The sequence below is a fragment of the Spodoptera frugiperda genome, chromosome 10 (genome assembly GCF_023101765.2).
Source record: "Spodoptera frugiperda isolate SF20-4 chromosome 10, AGI-APGP_CSIRO_Sfru_2.0, whole genome shotgun sequence".
Lineage (NCBI taxonomy): Eukaryota > Metazoa > Arthropoda > Insecta > Lepidoptera > Noctuidae > Spodoptera > Spodoptera frugiperda.
Window position 1 is genome coordinate 5,694,210 of NC_064221.1, and position 14,030 is coordinate 5,708,239.

The following is a 14,030-nucleotide window of genomic DNA, read 5'->3' on the forward strand; positions in this document are numbered from 1 at the left end:
CAATTTAATCCATGGATGGCTACACAGTTACGACCAGTAGTGCTAATGGTAATGAAACAGCGCCATCTATTACAATCCGTGTGTACTTTTAGCTTCCTGCAAGCTGGTTAATACATACCGGTTAAAAGATACGATAGAAAGATATTTTTCCTTCCGTACTACTTCTATTCCTTATATATTATATAAGAATAAACATATAGTTTACGTTTCTTTCAATTATTTTTTATTTAAATCAATCATGATCAATCGGGTGGCTTATTCGTCTTCTGAGTTGATGCTACTCCCCACAAGATGGCGTTTATACAAATTTTACCTGTTTTAATAAATTATTTAAGAACATTTTTATTTACCGCTTAATACATTTATTATTAATTTTTTTTTTTTTTTTGCAACATTATATCTTTCGTAAATAATAAATAAGTAACATAGAATAATAAGCAATAAAAAGCAATAATTTTAAAGTAATGAACGTAACATAATTTGAATGAACGCATCTTAAAATTTTAGAATGAACGATGGCCAATGAATGATTAGGAATACCATAGGTAACCTTTACCCACATTGAGGGTAATTTATTAATTATTCATCTAAAATCGATATTTTGTAGGGAAAAGGGTTGTTTAGGAAAACTACAATTTTAAGGGTACTGCCGGTACTGTAAAATAAAATTTTAATTTACTATAATAACAAACCATAGAACCTCTAAGTGCGTTGCCGGTTTATAAGTTTAGAATTTGAGGATTGGGAAATTAGATTGGGGATGGTGGTAATTAGGCCGCCAGTAAGCCGACGCAACGCAACGCTAATGTAAAACAACACTAGCGTTTTGCAACACGCTGGTTTTCTATGAGGCCGTGGTATCACTCCGGTCGAGCCGGCGCATATTCATACGTAAGCATGGCTCTCACACGCTTGAACTTATAATTGTCTTATTAAAACTAGAAGCAAAAAGTAGATAGGTAAAATTATGATCACCACCTGATTTTGTAAATTCAGTTATAATTATAGCATAAAGTTGATTAGATAGGCAGCTAAAAGTTGTATTCTATTCACAATGACAATAATTACATTATGATAATCTTGTGCGATTAGCTACAATATTGTTTTTAACCAAAGAGCAAACAAGATAAGTAAACAAAACTAATTTACTCCAAACAATATCAACTAAAACTATTAAAATAGTACATTAAAAAATGTGACAGCGTGGTGGCATAGAAAATTTAGTTCTAAAACAAGCAAAACACTAAAACGCATATGGCAACCCTAAATAGGTGAATGAAGGAATTTTGAAGAAATAGAAAGAAGTCACTAATTTATGCGAGACAGCGTCTTTATTTTGAGATTCAATTGCTTAACTATTTGTGATACTTTCGAAATAATACGCGGTGCCCTTGTACAACAAATCTAAGTTGGTGTACAGGGTCCAAATTTTAGAATAATAAATTGTAACCAAGTGATCGTAGGTAAGCATCATTTCTATTGCAACTAGTGACGTAGGTAAACGATATAAAGTGCACTATTAAATTGTGAAGGTTTGTCAAAAAACATATTCAGAATACTTCTAATAACTCAATTCTTACTAGAATCGGTGAAAAGTGTAACATATTAGGTGTAATTCAATAGTTAAATTGTGTTTTTGCAGTGTAATTAAACTTCAAAATGGGTGATCAACAATTTTTCCTGAAATGGAACGACTTCCAGACTAATATGGTGACATCTTTTAGGCATTTGAGAGATGAGAAAAGCTTTACAGACGTGAGTATGATAATATTTTGGTGTATTTGTGTACAAACAAACTATTATAACCTTAAACTTTTAAACAGTTAAGATTCCTGTTCATTGAAAATTCTCACATGCCATGGTCCAACTGTGTTGTATTATAACATTGAATTAAGTTTCTGAGCATTAAAATAAAGAAACTGCAATGCTCTAAAGATTTAAAGTACATAATCAACTGCTTAACTAAAAATATGAACTAAAAAGGATGTACAGTGCATTTTTATAATATATACTCATTAGAATAAAGTGAATCTTATTGGCTTTGACCATTTGAACTCTTTAAAACGCTGTGGAGAAAATATACCTATTATATTCATCTATTAATTAGCAAAATCCTTCAATATTGCTTACCCTCAGATCTTAATTTAAATAAAACCATTGAAGTTACCCCCATACGTTTTATTTAATGGAAACCATTACCATATCCAATGCCGCTATATGAGACCATCTCTCTTAACATGCCTTTCCACCAGATATGTGTTATGCTATGTTGCTGTGGACACGTTTGGCTTCCACCAATCAAATTCATTGGTACACAGAGCTTAACACTGGTGGAAACGGACAGCTAAGTTATGTTTTGAAATGAAATGATGTATTCTATGGATAGTTTCCCTAATATTATATTCATTACATATTCTAGGTGCACAACTACATAGCTTAGTATTATAGCATAGTAGTCGTAACGATCACATAGTTTCACAGCTTAGCTCTTACATAATCATAGCATAACTAATACAATATTTCGTTTCTTATCATCAAAACTTTTATTAAAAATATCTTTATTTTCTTCCAGGTGACGTTAGCGTGTGAGGGCCAGACATGTAAGGCACATAAAATGGTTCTGTCTGCATGTAGTCCCTACTTCAAAAGCTTATTAGAGGTGAGCTAATGGTATTGGTATCACTATTTATTATAAAACTACTCTTTCCCTCTGTGCATTTGTTCATTGGAATATAGGTACATTGTTATTCTCCAGTACTTTTCCAGTACAGTACGAGTTTGCTTTATGTTTAAAGTAATCAAAATGAGAGGACATTTGGCGCTGTTATTGGTTGGTTTATTTGAGCAGGCCAATCAGAGCCCCAAACATGCTCTCCTCTCATTTACTTTAAATGTGAATAAAACTTGTACCAATGATACTGATCCTAGTCTTTTATGAATATAGTGATAATCACACTCATTATTATAAATGCGTGTGTGTTGTTCCTCATCAAATAATTACTTGAGTAAGCTGAAAAACAATAAATATCTTTATATATATAATTCTTCTGTAAGTGTGTATGTCACTGAACTTCTCTTAAACCACTGGACCAATTTTGATGAAAATTTTTGTGTGTGTTCAAGGGGATCTGAGAATGGTTTAGATTCACTTTTTTTTTTTCGCTGGACAATGTTTTTTTTAATTAATCAGACGTGTAGACAGGACAACGTCTGTCGGGTCCGCTAGTTTCTTGTATATTTATAGTGTAGATAAAACAATAAAATGATAGGTATATAGGATAAGGACTGCTACATACTAAAAAAAAGTAAGATTTATCATCTTACATCATTAGCATTCCATAACTTTCAGTGATACTGCAATCCCAGGCATTATATCTTATTAATTGTTCCTCTCTGTATCAGCAATGACCTTTAACACACAATGGAGATTATTCTTGGAATTATTTACACTAAAAACAACAATATTACATAGTACAAATTCATCATAGCCATTTGTTTTGCTAAGAAATGCTAGGGAAGTTGTATAATCACTTTTGTTCCGTTATTATTAATCTTATTGCCAGTCTCAATAACGTGACTTTAGGTACATTTGGCTCCTAAAGATAATAAACATTTTGACATAAGCATGGCAATATTTTATCTTTGGTAGCAGAATCTATGGACATCATATGGAAATTAATGGTCTTAATTGCAAACTGTCCATAGATGGTCAATAAGACCATTTTGCATAAACATTTTGTATAGCATCTAAACTAACGCTAACGGCCAGTTACTCAAACTATAACTTAGTAACAATTTTGTTCTGATAACAATTGCTAAGTACTGGCTTAAGTAACAATTAAATGACTCTGAACTTCTTATGAAATAAACGTTAAGGTGTGTAACTGAAGACTGTCCAATATAAAGCAAGTTACCATCAAACAAATAGACGTAATAATACTCGATTTAACCAATATTTAGTAGTGACCTTACCAATTTGTACTTACGATCAATACCGACTGGTGCAATCATTTATTTACAGTATACTTAAATAAAAATCAATTGCTGAATGTATGTCATTCATTGATCCGTGCTCCAGAATAGATGTGTCTATTTGGTTAATTTTACTTTAGTTTTTATTTGTAAATACTTGCCTAGATATTATGACTCAATTTAGGAAATAAATCCAAAAGTTTTTTGTACATACATAGCCCCCTCACTCCTGTTCGCCAACTAAGGAGCGGTCAAGTAGTTCTATAACAGCGCACTATAACACCATATTGCCTACAAAATATTTAAAAACTAGCTTTTCCCCGGGGCTTTTGCTTTAAATACGGAGCTATTATACATACAAACCTTCCTCTTGAATTACTCTATCTTTTACAAAAACCCCCAACAAAATCTGTCACTTAATTTTAAAGATCTTACCACACAGACATACAAACGGCGAAATATAGTGATAGTCGGAAAATATATTATGTTTAAATCAATATCAAAATATGTAACTACTTACTACCTACATAAACATGATACACCAAATTGAGTCATTACAAGCCTACTCTATATAACAATACACAAGTAACGATGATAATTTGACTAATGTAGGTATTTAATAAATACGATTGGTAATTAACACGTACGGATACGAAGGGTAAACATAGACAGTAATAGACATTTAGACATAGGCAGGATGTTTTAGTGAATTAGCTGGGAACTCGATACTAGCTGAATGTAAGGCGATACTACGCTACCTGTGTTTGTGTGTAACTTTATCTGTGTATGCCTAAATCTATGTGTGAATGGAAATTTTAGGTTTTAATTATTTAGTATTCGTAGCAATTGGCGTTCCGTTGTGTCTGCCTCTGTCTATCCCCATGGGAGATAGGCGTGGATGGTTATGTATATGTTTTAGGTTTAGGAGCAAAACTTTCATCTTGAAAGAGTATTTCGAAACGGTTTTAATCTGGGAGGTTAAAGAATTTATATTATTTACTTTGTTTAATAAACAAAATAATAAGTCTTTTTAACACAAAAACTAAAGAAAAATAATATTGAACAAGATGGATAGAGCCAGTTTAAATGATTTTATTTTATACAATTTTTAAGTACACTTGCCAAACAGAAGAGTTGTTTTTTTTTGTATGTGTGAGATCTAAAGACAGTAAAATAAACTCTTTCTTCTACATAGTTATGTGTATCCAAATTTGACTCAATGTCATTGTTATATTTACAGGAGAATCCATCAAAGCACCCGATAATAATCCTGAAGGACGTGTCGTACCTCCACCTGCAAGCTATCCTGGAGTTCATGTACGCTGGGGAAGTCAACGTCTCCCAAGAACAGCTGCCCGCCTTCCTCAAGACAGCAGCTCGGCTTAAGGTAACTTTTATTATTGCCTTGTTGATCTAGTACCGGGGCTCCGGCTCGAAAAGCAGGAGTAGGAATGGGGTGGTTTGTAGTCTGTAAGAGTCTGACACTCGGATCTCGCCTCGCCCAAGGCGGGAGAAGTCATTGGATGGTATGGGACAGCCAAGCAAAGAATTACTTCCAGGCTTGGGCAAAGGAATACTTCCTGGTACTCCTTTGCCCAAGCTGGTGTCTGGTGGAATTTCTCAGCATGGATCGTAGGTACTTGAAATTACACGGGATTTATAACACAACTTATTTAAAGCGGATGTTACATACCCTTCGGGGATTAAAGGCGTGATAATATGTTGTTTACATTTTCGATATTTCTACATATTTTTTAGCTTAAAAAAAACCGTGGGCTTCCCTCCTTTAACTAGGAATTAATGGATCGTTCAAAGAATGTTGTTCGAAATAACTTATAAGCTATATTTTAAGCCGAGTAATGGGTAAATCCGTCTTTACTATGTATCAAGTAGCCAATTGCTTGGGTTTTTCTAAGTACCTTAGTTAAACCACTTAAGTAGTTACCATCTTTACTATAAAAACATTCCTGGCCTTGGGATTTTTTTGTAACAAACTTATGGAGTAATGTGAAGTAGATCACTTCACTTTTTGCGAGTAAATGTAGACTTAACAGATTAGTTAATGGTATGATCCAATCTTTATGAAACTAACATATTTTAATTTTCTTTTTTTTTCCTACTTATTGAAGTAAAAAATTTGAAAGTGAGGTTATCTAAAGCACTATTCTGTAAATAAGGCGGCAGAACACTTGTAACGCCTCTGGTGTTTCAAGTGTCAATGAGCGGCGAAGATTGTTTACCATCAAGTGATTCGTCCGCTCGTTTACCGGCTTATACCACAAAAAACCACCTATTGCTGTGATATTTTTCTATCCATAGTCTGTCTTCCAGAGTCGAAAGAAGTTCCAGACGAAAAACAAGTTCTAAAAAAAAGAAATACACACACACACAACGTCACGCCTTTTATCCCCGAAGGGGTAGGCAGAGGTGCACATGCACATTACGGCCGTAATGCCGCTATACAATGTACACCCACTTTTCACCATTTGTGTTATAAATCCCATGTAATAGGGGGTGAGCCTATTGCCTATATATATAAAAAAATAATAATAAACACTTAATATGATTTGTTCCAGGTGAAAGGCCTAGCCGAACCCCCACCACAGATGCCAAGCATCAAGCGGGAAGGCTAGCCCTAGTGCAAGCAAGTGCAAAGACTATAGTGACCTACGTATCACCTACACACACATGTAACATTACTCACACACCTCACACACACATACACAGGTTAGTTATTCACTCACATGTTTGTTGATAGAGACGGAAATGGTACAGGGTGTGATAGGAATTTAATGTTTAACTTTTGCTGGTGTTAGTTTGGGTATGAAAGTTTTGATTTAGTAGTTTTGGGTTATAGTAGAAAAATGTAAGTTTTGTTTATTTTCACACACTACTTTATGATTGTTGAGAGTCGCGTTAATTTCTGTGGGAAGATCATTTTTTTTATTTCTTAAAGTACTATTAAATTAAAACTGAATTTTGTTTTTTGTCATGGCTTAAACTAACATCTGCATTGTCTTACATTTTTATTACACCTTGTATATAGCAATGAGTAAGTAAGACTATAGAACTTCTATACATACTTCTTATGAGTGAAAGAGATGGCGATACATATGTATAGCGTTGTCTCTTTTCCTATAAGGAGCAATCTTATTCTATAAGGAGTAAAGTTGATTTTCCTTTCAATGAAAAAGTCTTGCAAGCTCAGTGCTAGTATTTCTAGTTTCATACATAACCACTCTAACGTCCGGCCCGCGCGACCGTTTATCTCTCTAACGTCCAGCCGCGCACGGCATCCGAACCGCGCGCGACTCGCAAGTTCGTCGTAACAAAAAACCTATATAGCTACTGAACCGTAATGCCTAGAATAAAGAAAAGAATACCAAAAAAAAGATTGAAGAATACTGATCAATCTTAACGATTTTTTTAAATCTTTAGTTAATCTTTAAAATACAATAAAACGGGTTAAACATGAAACACAGAAAAAAAACAGAATTATTTCTACCTTTTTAGAATATACGGCACAACTATTGCATATTTTATCAATAAAATATTTTTACAACAAACTAGACTCATTACCCTTTCTTTTGATGTATATATGATTATATTCGGTTAACTCTAAGTATTGTAATTAAATCGAAAGAAAACACTACTCGTAATTTTACACATCAAAAAACCTGAGGAACACATTGACATTATTATGGAATCTTCAATGAATTTAGTATATTTCTCTTTGAAAAATATATTATTTTGCTTATTACGAAATGTATTTCGATATTTTATATACTATTGTAATGCAAAGTATGTAAAATATGTATAAACAAAACTAAAAGTGGCCAACACCAGACCGGCCATTTTTTTCGAAACAACAATCGTTTGAAGTTAAAATTAGACTAGATTTATCAGCTAAAACTGTGATATTTATACATCATCGTAAAGCACAAATCTTCTAGTTTATTTTGATGTATAACACTTGCAAGATGAATTAAACAAAACTGTAGTATTTACGACATAATTGTTGGAACTCACAAAAACACTTCAAAAACGAGTCAACTAACTTTAAAAAATTATATTTTGTTTGTCAAAGCATATTACAACGCCATGTCTTATTTTTTCGTCGAACAATTTATTCAGCTGTATAGATAATCAGTCAAAACTCACCAAACAAGACCGTATTTTAAACTAGAGGGAGTTAAACAGAACTCGTCACCTTGGAAACTATAGTATCCATGGACGTATGACGCTCCTTTTTTTTTGGATACCGTGCTATCCATGGACGTTAGAGTGGTTAAAGTGCCTGGTAATGTATTTATTACAAAATATTTCAAACTTTCCAATTTGACTAAATTACCTAAATTAGTTTACCTAAGTAGGAAAAATACATGACTTCTGTGTTGTAAATTGGTTAAATAAAAAAAATATCACTTATTTCACATTAAAATGTGACTATTATCAACTCATTCGACGTTAAAAATCTTGCCATTATTAAAAATATATATCCAAATATAATTCTATTTTCTTTTGCCATCTAGAGTTGTGCCTTAACTAATAAATTAGTGGTTTTGTGCCTACAAATATTTAAAACAAACATGTGAGTGAATATTTACTAAAAAATGTAATTTGAATAGTAACAAAGATAAATAATTCCCATATTGCAACACTAACTTTCGACCAGTGTTGTCAATGACAAAATAATATAGTAAAAATATATATTTACTTAGATAAATATAATACAGATTATAATAAAGAAATATATACTTAACAGTTTTTAAGCATTGGTCAGCCAATAACAGCCAATGTTTGCCCAAACATTTGACTCATAAAAATAGGTTTATAAAAATGTTGGCCAAACCATTGGCGTTGGTTAACCAATGTTCTAAATTGCCCCGCCAAACCAAATTCCTTTTTTAAAAATTTGACAGCACTGGCTCAGACAACAAACTCATTCAGCCTCTTTACTTTTTTTTTACAAAAGAGTTTTGCACCGCTTTTCATATCACATTGAATCTGGTTTGTCCAGGATCTCATCTGATTTGGGTGTTTTTTTTTTATTTGTTTATGTATAAGTATGTAAGAAATCCGTTTGACTAGTGTTTCATTATGCAGAATGTGTTTCATTGTAATATTAAATACTTTTTTTGTGCTTCGGCAATTTGCGTTTGGAAGCTACATAAAAACAGCTAAATTATACCTTATCCTTTATAGAATAAGGTGGTAATTGCTTCGAATGCGAGTTGCTGAAGTACTATAAATAGTTCGTATCTCCACTCATACGTTGGTATGGTAGCGTCCGATCACTTCTTGGTAACAAATCCGTCTTTTTTCCGTAAGTTACCTAACGACCAAAGTAATTTAGTATTTAATAACACACACCCCTTGCTTACCCTCCAACGGGGAGAGGAAATGTGCTCTGAAAGAGAAAGAGTGTGTTAGAAAGAGATGGCAAACTTAAAAGAAAAAATTGTTAGACATTTCTTGAAGCATAAAACTTAGATTTTGAGAAAAGGTTGCTTAATAATGACCTACTATGTTAATATATGTTGTTTTTATTAATAAATAAATAATTTTCTCTCATATCAAAATTAGATTCGTAACTACATCAAACAATTTTCAACCTTATAACTTTCATACTTGAGCACATTTCCCCTCGCACCCGTTAGATGATCACGAACCAAGAATAAGTGCGCTCCCATATCAATGTCTTAGACTATCCACTACCAATGGTTGCCTTACAGATGATTAGTAATTACAATACAGTATGAATATCGACTCCCGATCAAGTACAGCTTAAACTGAAACCTTTCGAGCATGAAAATTGACATTTTTTTGCTATTTCGGGTCGATATTCATACTGAATTGTGCTCTATGTATGTGTAACTACAATGCTTCTAGATATATTAGATGTATGTTGGTTTTCTGTATAAAATACACCGTAAATAAAACCTATTAGAAACTTCTTTACGTCAAACTATAGATACAGGCAGATAAGAGGTCTATAACCACTCTAACGTCCGGCCCGCGCGACCGTTTATCTCTCTAACGTCCAGCCGCGCACGGCATCCGAACCGCGCGCGACTCGCAAGTTCGTCGTAACAAAAAACCTATATAGCTACTGAACCGTAATGCCTAGAATAAAGAAAAGAATACCAAAAAAAAGATAGAAAAATACTCTACAATCTTAACGATTTTTTTAAATCTTTAGTTAATCTTTAAAATACAATAAAACGGGTTAAACATGAAACACAGAAAAAAAAAACAGAATTATTTCTACCTTTTTAGAATATACGGCACAACTATTGCATATTTTATCAATAAAATATTTTTACAACAAACTAGACTCATTACCCTTTCTTTTGATGTATATATGATTATATTCGGTTAACTCTAAGTATTGTAATTAAATCGAAAGAAAACACTACTCGTAATTTTACACATCAAAAAACCTGAGGAACACATTGACATTATTATGGAATCTTCAATGAATTTAGTATATTTCTCTTTGAAAAATGTATTATTTTGCTTATTACGAAATGTATTTCGATATTTTATATACTATTGTAATGCAAAGTATGTAAAATATGTATAAACAAAACTAAAAGTGGCCAACACCATACGACCGGCCATTTTTTTCGAAACAATCGTTTGAAGTTAAAATTAGACTAGATTTATCAGCTAAAACTGTGATATTTATACATCATCGTAAAGCACAAATCTTCTAGTTTATTTTGATGTATAACACTTGCAAGATAAATTAAACAAAACTGTAGTATTTACGACATAATTGTTGGAACTCACAAAAACACTTCAAAAACGAGTCAACTAACTTTAAAAAATTATATTTTGTTTGTCAAAGCATATTACAACGCCATGTCTTATTTTTTCGTCGAACAATTTATTCAGCTGTATAGATAATCAGTCAAAACTCACCAAACAAGACCGTATTTTAAACTAGAGGGAGTTAAACAGAACTAGTCGCTTTGGATACTATAGTATCCATGGACGTATGACGCTCCTTTTTTTTGGATACCGTGCTATCCATGGACGTTAGAGTGGATAATATATTTATTTTAAATTGTAATTCGAAATTCAAATTGCGCATTTGAATTTGGAATACAGATTGACAGGTTAAAATCAGTGTTGCCAGAGCTTATACATTAAAATTACTTTTTTTGTTTCAAAATGAAATTATATATTTTTATTTTTCTGTCTACTATAGTTTGACGTAATTATGTAATACACTTGTCATATGAATATGTCTAAGCGACGCAACATAGTATATGTTTTTAGCTGATTTCCAAGTTACTTTCCAAGCTTTTTATACTTTTAATTTAATCCTTACTTTAAATGTATGAATGAATTTTAAGATTTGAATCTTACAAACGTATGTACTGACAATTCAAATGAAATATTTGATTCACCATTCTTTTAAAAGATATATATTTTCGTGAAAATATCAACATATTGATATAACTGATATTTACAACTTGACACAATGTAAAATATGGACATTTTGGTGACGCCATTTTGTCCAAACGGCCATTCGTATTGGCGCAGAATTCAAAACGTCAATCTGAAATGTTTAACATAGCAAATTCAGCCTTATCACTGCAAAGTAAAGATCATTTTCCTTCTATGATAAAAATAAACGCGCGAATTCGATCGTCTTGCGTTTTGTCTCTAAAGGAATAATGTGCTTTATTTTAATCCTGATAAAGGTGAATTTGCTGTGTCATTTGACGGTTTAACTGTGCTAATATGAATTGATCCTAATTGTTTTATCTTGTGTTGATTTGTAAATACTGTTTCGGTCCCATTTTTGGCAATATTTTAGAATGAAATAGGTGCAATTTTTACTTTGACAGCGTGTTTAGAAATATTGTTTTTAATGTATTCTGTAAAGCAATAATAATCTTCTATATAGATATATTTTACAAACCAAAAACCAATCGATCATAAGATATATAATATAAATAAATAGTATTTATTAGATAACTGCAAAAATATGTACAAAGTAAAACGGTGTGAAAAGAATTCAAAGGGGTGAATAAAAGTTGGGAAAATATTGTAACATCTATTCACTCTTTTCCTGTAATTATTCACCCTTTGAATTCTATTCACTTCGTTTTATGGTATTAATAATATTTGTTTTTCAAAATGAAATAGTATAAAATTACTACGACACAGTCAGTTAAATGAAATAAATAAGTAAAAAGGGAATATAATTATGTATATACATTTTTCGTTAATTATTTTATTTCAAATGTTATATCGGACTAAAGTATGCACCAATATTTCTAAAGCATGCTGTTAGAAAGCTAGTTTAAGTCGAATTTTTCATTTAAGTTCTTTTATACTTGATTTCAGCACAAATTTTCTCATTTAGTTCTCCTCTTCATGTAAAATCATTTCAAATATTTTAATGACAATCAGTTCCTTCAAGTTTATAGACAAGCATTTTAAAGATGGCTGCCTTATATCTTTTTTCTAATTCCTCCCGCCCCACAGATATGTAATTCAGTGTTAATAGTTAGAGATTGATGTAAAAATGTAAATCTGATATTTTTAGACGACAAAGTAAATAGTATGTGCTGAATAATCACGTGGTAACTAGGTGTAATGATTGAATTATGAAAGATTTGTAATTTTAGATAATACAGATTAATTAAAATATTTGTGTGTTTTATTTCGTGGTGTTTAACTACTTTAACACGTCACGCGTCTTGTGTCGCCGAATGCTGCTCATAAAAATGAGCCTCTAGCATGGCTTGAACTAGTCAAGTTCCTAGTTAAACTATTGTTATATTGGTACTCCTGTCGCGCATGCGCGCTTGGTATTACTGCGCGCCCTTATGTTGGCATTACTGCGCGGGCTGCGTCCCGCGCATTCTATTCGATTTTAAAAATATCAAAGCAGTGTGCAACAAACTAGCGAGTTTGATTGACGAATGTCATTTCCCGATTTCCCGCGCAAATACTTAACAGTGGCGACGAGGATGGGATCCTGACATCATACCTACATAAGGTATCCTTTACAGTACTCAGGTTAGTGTCGCGAGTCGTTTCCCGGCGCAAATCGTTTAACGTGACAGGCAGATCGCCGTCCGTTACGAAATTCACGTATTTCACTTTTCCCTCGTTAGGGCACATTTTACTTATTTTAAGGCATGTTATAACACTCGACCCATTTACTGTAAGCATCCACGATAATTAAAAACATGTAATTATGAAAATAATGGACCCAAGAAATCTAGTAACGGGCAGGCCGAAAGTTTTGTCAAAATTGTAAAAAAAGGAGCTGAAGGCAATAATTTTACAGGGTTGTAACAAATTAACAATACATGATAAAATTGCGAAATATTTATTCGATTACAGGAACTCTAAAAATAGTACCACTGACAAGTCACCCGCGGAGTTAGTGTTTGGGCGTTCGCTGCGCTCACGGCTAGATTTATTGAACCCTAACGCACCGTCGTCATCGACGTCCACACACATCTAACTCAAACCGTCGCGCGTAAACAGTCCTTACAGGCTAAACACTTCCGTGGTGTACTAAGACCAGAATTTAAAGAGAACGACCTTGTCTGGATAACTAAAAACACTAACAATAACAAAGTGAATTGGCTGGAGGGTATAATCACAAAGAAGATCGGAAATCTTATGTACAGCGTATACGTGCCACAATTAAATGGTGAGGTCACTAGACACATGGACCAAATAAGGAAAAGACTGTCTTCGCCAATATCATCGGCAACTGGTGAAGACCAGGACTGGGATCCTGACGTGATTCCGGATGTGGCGTCGCCTGCTACCGCTCACCCCGAACCTGCCAAACATCGAGAGGGGGAAGGAGAGGCGACAACGGTCCTGGAACCAGCATTTTTTTTTTTTTTTTTTTTTTTGAGGGGGGAAAATCATCCAATGACTTTTCTCGCCTTGGGCGCGGCGAGAGGGAGTGTCAGACTCTTACTGACTAAAAACCACCCCGTTCCTTCTCCTGCCTTTCGAGCCGGAGCCCCGGTAAACCCGCTAGGTTGTCCGCAGCTCCGGATTAGGCATCA

The 14,030-nt window shown here is 33.2% G+C and overlaps 1 protein-coding gene across 2 annotated transcripts; it reads left to right on the top strand.

Annotated features, from left to right (window-relative positions):
- The first annotated feature begins 1,252 nt into the window (after window positions 1-1,252).
- Window positions 1,253-12,642, top strand: LOC118277377 (longitudinals lacking protein-like). Of its 2 annotated transcripts, none has more exons than XM_035596142.2 (5): window positions 1,253-1,463; window positions 1,643-1,755; window positions 2,573-2,659; window positions 5,213-5,359; window positions 6,549-12,642. In XM_035596142.2, the coding sequence occupies exons 2-5, from the start codon at window positions 1,660-1,662 to the stop codon at window positions 6,603-6,605; spliced, it is 387 nt and encodes a 128-aa protein (XP_035452035.1). In that variant the 5' UTR covers window positions 1,253-1,463; window positions 1,643-1,659; the 3' UTR covers window positions 6,606-12,642. The 2 variants fall into 2 exon arrangements, with proteins under 2 accessions (XP_035452035.1, XP_035452036.1); XM_035596143.2 differs by lacking the exon at window positions 1,253-1,463 and adding an exon at window positions 1,484-1,532.
- The last annotated feature ends 1,388 nt before the right edge of the window (window positions 12,643-14,030 follow it).